The sequence below is a fragment of the Corythoichthys intestinalis genome, chromosome 8, assembly GCF_030265065.1.
Source record: "Corythoichthys intestinalis isolate RoL2023-P3 chromosome 8, ASM3026506v1, whole genome shotgun sequence".
NCBI classification, from domain to species: Eukaryota; Metazoa; Chordata; class Actinopteri; order Syngnathiformes; family Syngnathidae; genus Corythoichthys; species Corythoichthys intestinalis.
The window spans coordinates 7,875,403-7,884,144 of record NC_080402.1 but is presented as its reverse complement, the minus strand read 5'-3'; the positions used below and the strand labels follow the sequence as shown (position 1 = coordinate 7,884,144).

The window sequence follows — 8,742 nt, the reverse complement described above, 5'->3', positions numbered from 1 at the left end:
TCTAATTTAAGATTTGTTTTTAATTTTGAGATGGGGGTAACAAATCCCGGGAGTCCTCAACCTCAGTTTGTAAAATCTTGACAGGCTTGTTGTGATTTTGTCGGTTGCCATAGTAACCTGTCTGCAACATACACAGCAATGTTATGTAACTTCATTTAAATGAAACTAAGAAAAAAATACATTTTCAGCTGCAATGTGTTGATTTTACATCGAATGGGCAACATCAGCAAAGACGAGTAAACTATTTTTTTGTTTAAATATATATTTTTCTATGTGAAAAAAATATATATATTTAAATAATCCAGTGAAATTATAAATATATAATGTAATAATGATACGTTGTAAATGTTTGAAAGGCAATTTTGCTTCTTTTTTGTCCCCATGATTTTAGCCAACGCCATCCTGCTCATGTAACCCGAGAATGTGAGTGTTTTTTGGGGGGGAGTTGAGCAAAAGAACAAGATGGCTGTCCCGGGACGAGAAGTTTTTTCTCGCTCTCGCATTTTTCTCACCAACGCGACGATTTGCCGTCGTTATTAGTGTTTGTAGAAGAGAACAACCAAGAAACTACAACTTGAAGTTTTACAAGGCATTTTTTTGTGTTTTCTTAAGGCGACGTAAGCCATTTTTAGAGGCGAAGTTAGTTTGGAAGTTTTTTTTTTTTTTTTTTTTTTTTTTTTTTTTGTCAACGACGGTGATTTTTTTTTAACAACAATGAGCCAATTCAACAAGTAGAATTAATAACAATTTTTTCTTAACTTGTTTTTTGGTTAATTGTGTAATTTTTAGTCATTTTTAGTGGGGTGGCGTTTTTTCCAGCTGTTGAATTCATCCGTGACGTATTGAAAAAGTAGCCCGGTTACCATGAGCTCATCTCGGGTAAAACCTCAGCACAGCGCCCGCTCCCCGCATCCCTCCGAGGCGAGCGAGGGTATCGAGATGGAGAGCATCCAGCGGCAGCATCACCACGACTCGGCGGCCGGAGGTACCGTCGCGGGTACTCCGTCGTCCCCTTCCAGACAAGCCTGGAGCCGCGACAACCCGGGCTTCGAGCCCGGCGACGAGATCATGGCAGCGGACTGGCCTCCAGCCAGCCCCGGGAGGAGGTCGGCATCCACGACCTCCAGCAACAGCAGCTGCAGCAGCGGTCTGGGTAGCTACAACGTCGGCGGAGGTGGTGGAGGCAGCCCACACATCCATGGTGGAGGTGCCTACCCGACTCCGAGTGGGGACGACGGGCAGCGGGGCAGGCGTGAGCACAGCAGCTGTATGAAGCAAATACTACACAAAATTAGAAGTAAGACACACTGCAAATTCTACAAACTTTAAACTTTGCATTTGATTCTCTGAGTTTCATATATCTTTTTAAAATACTTGTTCAATTGAGTTATTTTTTAAATAAGGTAAAAGCAGGGGTGAAAGTGGGCCAGAACGGTCAGGAACGCAGTTCCGGTATAAGTGTCAGGGCAGGAACGCAGTTCCGGTATAAGATTCAGTGCCGGAATGCTGTACCGGTACACGGTGCTTTGATTCCAAAAATATGACGGCAACTGTCAAAACGTTATGTTTTTTTTTAAAAATGCTGAGCTACCACACATGCATTTCATCTCCAAGAAGAAAACAATCTACCAACATCAGATTTACATACACAAGTGTTAACAGCAAGCATAATGAAGTGTTTGTGTAGCGTAATCCGTTTCCACCTCTATTTATTATTTATTTTATTCCACGGACGGCATGGAGGTTTCCCCAGCTGCTGCAGTTATCGGAGTCTGACGATGATGAGTAACGTCAATTTGTGAATACACGCAGCAAAGCAAAACGCCTGGACTCATTTGTCCGTTCAATTGGCTGACATACTGACATGTGATCACCAGAGATAGTTAGCTCTGATTCGTTCAAATGTGCATGTTTTCTGGAACAGCAAAAAAAAAAAACTTGTTGAATTGATGCGACAAAAAAAGGGCAATGCAACATAAAATGGATCAAATCTTTAAAAGCAAGGAAAGAGTTTAGGAGGCTTATTCATCATATTTAGTTTTATTTGCTCTGATGGGGAGGTTCAGAACATCTTAGCTGTCAATGTGCACTTTGGACAATATTTGTTAATTTATGTTAGGCTACTTACTAGTTTCCTTATGATTTAGAAAAATCAATGTTTGCGCCCTCTTCAAAATATATTCCATTTAACTCTGCATGATATTAGTCATTTGTACTTATTTTTCTGAATGTATGTTACTTATATCTTAATTATTAAAAAAAAAGACAATGTTTAAATTAACTTAAATTTTAATATACATCCTATGTTCTTAAGTAGTTAAAATTGAGAACTGGCATTTAGTATGTGAGGAAATGAGGGAAAATAAAAATTAGGAGATGGAGGTTGTGATTATTGCTGTTTTTGTTAACTTTTATTTTGCAAATCATTGAAAAAATACAATTTTGAATGAAAATCAGATTTTGTTGTTAGTTTTTACATGTGTTATAGAAATACCTGCTAAAACAGTTTTCTTTGCATTTCAGTAGTTTAAATAGCCCCCCCCCAAAAAAAAAAAAAAAAAAACGGAAAAAAATAATAATAATAATAAAATTTCTGGCTCCGTGGCGACCTTCAAGCGGTGAGTTCCGGCAAGAAATTCTAGCCACTTTCACCCCTGGGTAAAAGTAAGAGCCATAGGCGGAGTTTGACTTTTGTGGCAAGGGGGGCAAAAATGTTGATGACCCCGAAACGAAGTGTCAGCAATAAAATTAACTTGAACAAGATATATGCTCAGATAGTAGCTTAGCCCATGCTCGTACATACAGTCATCCCAGGTGTGTGTGTGTGTGTGTGCGTGTGTGTGTGTGAGCCCTCGCGTTTTTCTGGCTTACCTAGTGGAGAAGTAAATGCCACATCCATTCTGACTGAATATTCCAGCCAGGAATATTTATAGTAATACGTTAAAAAAAAATTGTTTCCCATCATTTTTTAGGGTTAAGGCTGTCAAACATTCTCTTAAAGCGATCCATGGATAGAAAGACTTGTAGTTCTTAAAAGATAAATGTTAGTACAAGTTACAGAAATTTTATATTAAAACCCCTCTTAATGTTTTCGTTTTATTAAAATTTGTAAAAATTTCAATCGAATAATAAACTAGTAGCTCGCCATTGTTGATGTCAATAATTACACCATGCTCACTCATGGTACTAACCCATTAAATCAGTTGGACCCAAGCGCCAGCAGAGGGCGCCAAACACCAAAAAACAAGTAACAAGCGGACATTACACTGTACTGTACATTTCAATCTATTTGAGCGGGGCATGTGCGTTAATTGCTCAAATATTTTAACGTGATTAATTAAAAAAATTAATTACCGCCCGTTAACGCGATAATTTTGACAGCCCTAAAACACAATCACATACTTTTTAACTATAGAAATTTTAAAAATACAAAGCAATTTAGACGTTTTGTTGTCGAATTTTGTTGGTGAAATATTTCAGACATTTGAATGAAAACCATTCTTTTTAATGAAACAATAGTTAAAAAAAGATGTTTTACTTTTCGATCAATTTAATTGGATTATTGCTTAACCTATGAATATACTGAACCAGAACAACGTATCGTTACACTCCTCGTTGTAACTTTTTTTTTTTCATTATCACCGTTAAACATGATCACCCATTGGTTCAGGCTCCCAGAAATAAAATTAATTAACCAGAAGACTAATAGCAAACACCATCATTCCAAACCATGACTGATCCAACCTGTATTTCACGTCTCCGTTGCAGTTCTATGGGGCACGGAACTGATGGAGGACAACGACACCAGTCGAGAGCGCTACCTGTGGAACGTCTTGCGAGAGATGCTCACCTACATCGCCTTTCTCATCACCATTTGCGTCTGTAAGTCAACATTTCCACTGATTTGAAACTTCTCTCTTGACCCCGAAAAGAGCACAAAAATCACTGTTAATGAGTGGAGCAGGTACAACGACGAGCAGAGGGATCGAATTACCCTACGGGCTGCAAAATTTAGAAGTGTGCTGGATGGTCACAGTTAGGTTTTGCTCTTTTCTTTTTGCTGCTTCAGTAAAAAAAATGCCAATTTGTGGTGAAGGAAAAATTTTCCTGGCACATTTTACCAAGCCGAGCTGGAGAAGTGCTTCTTTTTCATACGGACTTTGAGTTGTTGTGTAGAGGAAAGCCTAAAGCAAAGGCAAAATTGGTGCATCAAGGTGGGCATACTACACAGAACCTAACATGCTGTATATTAGGAGTGGGACGGTGTCGGTGGCGTTCAAAGGAAACGATGCACCGGGAAAAAAAGGACGAAAAATTTTCCTGTCCGTGCTGGAAACTAGGGCCGCCACGATTAATCAATTAGTTGACAACCAGTGTTGTCACAGATTACTTGAAAAAGTAATTTAATTACCGATTACTGATTACGCCTCAAAAAAGTAATCTAGTTACTTAACTGATTACTTCATTATCAAAGCAACTAAGTTACTTTAAAAGTAATCTATCAGTTACTATTTACCCATTTTTCTCCCTTTGCCGCCTCAACATAAGAATGACAAAAGAAAAATGATTGAATAAATGATTGAATTTAAAGGGGAATATCACAATTTCGTGCTAGCTTAGCCACTCCGGAGCACTGAAACTAACAAATATCTGACAAACTGCTTGGAATTTGTTGAAATCAACTCCACAGACCAACTAAACCCCGCTAACTCTAAGATCAAGCCTCATGTCAAAACTTCTGAATTTCGGGTTATGGTTAACAGCATATCAGTGCCAATGTAAAACAATGCAAACTGACGGCACAATAATCAACAACACGCAAGTGGATTGTACAGTGCAATAAACACAAAGGTGGTGGCGGGCGCGGATGCACGTGCAGCCATGCACATTAACAACCCGGAAGTACTCCTCTCAACACACACGCGGTCAATTTGGCCACAAAACGTGGCGGCAACTAAGCACTTTACACTCAATCGGACTAACAACACATCCCACATATGTAAACGAACACATCACCTCACGGCATAAATGTTGAACACGTATATGATGTAAACAAAGCTTGCCAACTTAGAGCGATGACTGCCTGTCGTTGCTACGGCAAAGCTACGAAACAGCCGCGCATGTTTGCTGATACACTCCAGAATGAAGGAAAAATACCTTCATTCATGGATATCCACAGATCAACATTCCCTCGCAACGTCTCAGCACTCTGCGCAAATGCCCACCCGCCTAAGTCCCACAACAGGTGACGCGAGACTAAAACAGGAAATAGCTAAGAGGTTGTCATGGAAACACGTACCGGGAACCTTTTATTTTAGCATTTTCTATTCAAAATGCTCTTCGTTCATGACTATAATATTCTTCATTCTACATACGTTATGAGGCAATGAAAAAATAGTAACGCAGAGACACTAAGGAAACTAACTTTAATCAGATTACTGATGTAGAAAAATGAACGCGTTAGATTACTTGTTACTGAAAAAAGTAATCAGATTACAGTAACGCGTTACTAACTAGCGCGTTACTGACAACACTGTTGACAACTAACTGATTATCAAATTGATCGACAACTATTTTCTTAATCGATGAATACATTTTCTGAGCCTCTTCATTAGCAGTGCAACGGTTTGCGGTTCAAAGCCGAACCGTACGGTTCGCCCTGTACGGTTCAATACGCCTTTATGAACCGCGCCTTTTCGGTTTTGCAATTTATTTATTCCGAACGCTTGTGGAATGAATTGGTCGAGCTTTGTGTGCCTGTGTGTGACGTGAAGCACAGCTGTGGAGAAATTCCCGCCCCGCAAGTAAATGTCCGATCGCTGTCAAGCAGCTGTGTAATAGAAGCAGAGAAACGCCCTCTCTCGCTTATGAGCGAAGTGAAAGTGAAACAAGAAAGAAAACAAAACGCTATGGCGAGCGGAGGAGTGGAGAGACCGAATTTTGAGGAAGCACCGGCCTCTTTCAAGTCTGCGGTGTGGCAACATTTCGGTTTCCCCGTGGACTACAATGTGGAGGGAGAGAAAATATTGAAAAAAAAAAAAAAAAAAAATTTTTTTAAGCATTGCTCAGCGCTTGTTCCCTATGCTAATGGCAACACTTATAACTAGAGGCGTGTGAAATTTCCGATTCTTAGATTATTCGCGATTCTGCTGTGGAAGATTCGAGAACGATTCACAAATATCCAAATTCCGATTATTGAATTATACCAGGTAAAGCGGAAGTAAAACCCAGTCAGCGCGGTCTTTGGGACACAATGAAGAACGGACCGAGAATAAATATCATGTTCAACTCATGCCGCTAGATTAAAAAAAAACAATCAAACCTGAATGCGGCTGACAGCCGCTACAAACAACGCCCAGTTGCTAGTTGCTATAAACATACGGTTACAGTAGATATCATATATATGTAGAACTAGATGCAAAATGACAGACGACATCCGTGTTAGAACTTGTATTATTGAACAGAGATGCGTAATGACAGACTTTCCGGTGTAAGTAAACAGCCACCATCTTAAAGCAGTAGACCTCTCTAGAAGGCTCTGTTGTAGCGAACCTAATTAACTTTTTATCTAAAACACTCCTATATCGGCAGAATCTTATTTTGAATCTATCTTTAAATGATGAAATAGTTTTAAAACTTTGACAAAAGTAGACAGAAGGGAAATTATTAAATAATGGGAGCCATTTTAAAAACTGTAACAGTTGATTCACAACATTAAATTAATTGAATGTAGTTTAAAGATGCTGATACAGAATGGGGACTGGAGTTTTTTATTTACTGTTATTTTCGTATATTTGTTTACTGTTATATGTCAACTTGATACTGAAATAGTAGTTTGGTTTAGCCTGAGAGGATTTTTGAACAATTTTGGAACTAATGTACAAAACATAAAAAAAAAAAAAAAGAAGAAAAAAAGGGGGGGTGCATCAATAATCATTTTATAATCGAATCGGAGCCTCTGAATCGTAATCGTAATCGAATCGTTAGGTGCCCAAAGATTCCCAGCTTTACTTATAACATGACTCCGGCACCACAGCCGGCCGGCATCACCCACAGATATCACATTCTCAGAGCAGGACTACCCCGAAGAGGACACCAGTGAAAACACACGGCGGGCTTCGTTAATTTATTTGCAACACTTGACCCGCGTTACATTGTTCCCTCGCGGACATATTTCTCCAACAACATTATCCCCGACATTTATGAAATGGCACGCAAAGCCATCGAAGATGATATCGCTTTAGCACATAGTTTCGCCCTGACCACTGATAGTTGGACGTCCCGTACTACAGAGTGCTACTACCTAACTGTGACGGTCCACTATAATTCATGCCTGTCAAATGGTTTTGGCGTAATTTGTACAAGTGAGCACTGATTTTAAAACGTGTACGTTTTTCGTGCATTATGTTTTTGTTTTTTTTTAGATTTTGTCACCCTTTTCGGCAACGAGACAATGTGCGTTAATATAAAATTTCTATAACTTGTACTAACATTTATCTTTTATGAACTACAAGTCTTTCTATCCATGGATCGCTTTAACAGAATGTTAATAATGTTAATGCCATCTTGTTGATTTATTGTTATAATAAATTTTTTAAAAGTACTTATGTACCGTATGTTGAATGTATATATCCATCTTGTGTCTTATCTTTCCATTCCAACAATAATTTACAGAAAAATATGGCATATTTTATAGATGGTTTGAATTGCGATTAATTACGATTGGAGCTGAAACGAATACTCGAGCTACTCGAGTTGCTCGAGTTTAAAAACTGATCCGAGTAATTTTATTCACCTCGAGTAATCGTTTAATTTTGACAGCTCTAAGCATCACGTTTTGCTCAGACTACTTCTAATGCGGGACAACGCACTAATGTCACATGCGTAAAGGAAGAAGCAATAAAAAAAATAAATAAATAAAACTTACTGCAGCCGACAGCCGCTGCAAACGACGCCGACGTTGCTAAAAAGTAGCCCACATGATGCTACAGTGGTAGCAGCAGGTAGCATCTGATGCGTTTCATAGAGATCACATATATGTTGAACTAGATGCGAAATGACATAGTCATCGGCGTTAGTAAACAGCCGCCATCTTAAAGCAGTACAGCGCTAATAAAGAGCACTAAGCGCTAATAAATACTGACACTCGCTCACGTAACGTTAGCCCTGCGGAGGGCTAGGTTTCTATTAATTATGACCACTGTCGATGCGTGGCTAACGTGTCTTACATACAGGCTTTAGCATAACATAGCACTGTGGAGTGATGAGGGTGTAAAATAAAAACTTAATAATGCTAACAATCAGTTTTAGCTCATTAGTCATTGCTGGATAAAACGCCAAGTAGCACTGGTCCCTAATGTGCTCCAATACAGCCTGTATCATACATTTATTTTGAACACTGCAAAAACTCAAAATCCTATCAGGACTTACAGTTTAGACTAACTTAAAACATAACTAAAACTTAAAAATAGCTTGACACAAATCGAAATTCAATTGAAACGTGGGAAAAAATCCTAACTTTTAAGTGATGTGTGTTATCAAGCGTAATGGCGTTTTTAGGTAAGACATATATATGTATATTTTTTATAAGATCTAAAAGTTTTTGGAGTGAAAGCAGTGAATTAGTCTTTTTTTTATTCTAGTTACATCTGAGATGCAATTGTTGGCTGTTTTCAACAATGTACAGTACATCGAAAATAAAGACATTGATTGACTGAAAATGGTTCAAAATTAGATGAAATG

General features: G+C 38.6%; 1 protein-coding gene across 1 annotated transcript in view; it reads left to right on the top strand.

Moving 5' to 3' along the window:
• The first annotated feature begins 151 nt into the window (after window positions 1-151).
• pkd2 (polycystic kidney disease 2) overlaps window positions 152-8,742 on the top strand; it is a 32,302-nt gene continuing 23,711 nt past the window's right edge. The window contains exons 1-3 of the mRNA XM_057844249.1: window positions 152-236; window positions 392-1,297; window positions 3,769-3,882. Of these exons, the coding sequence (XP_057700232.1) occupies window positions 865-1,297; window positions 3,769-3,882 (547 nt within the window). The 5' untranslated portion in view covers window positions 152-236; window positions 392-864. The remainder of the gene's footprint in view (window positions 237-391; window positions 1,298-3,768; window positions 3,883-8,742) is intronic.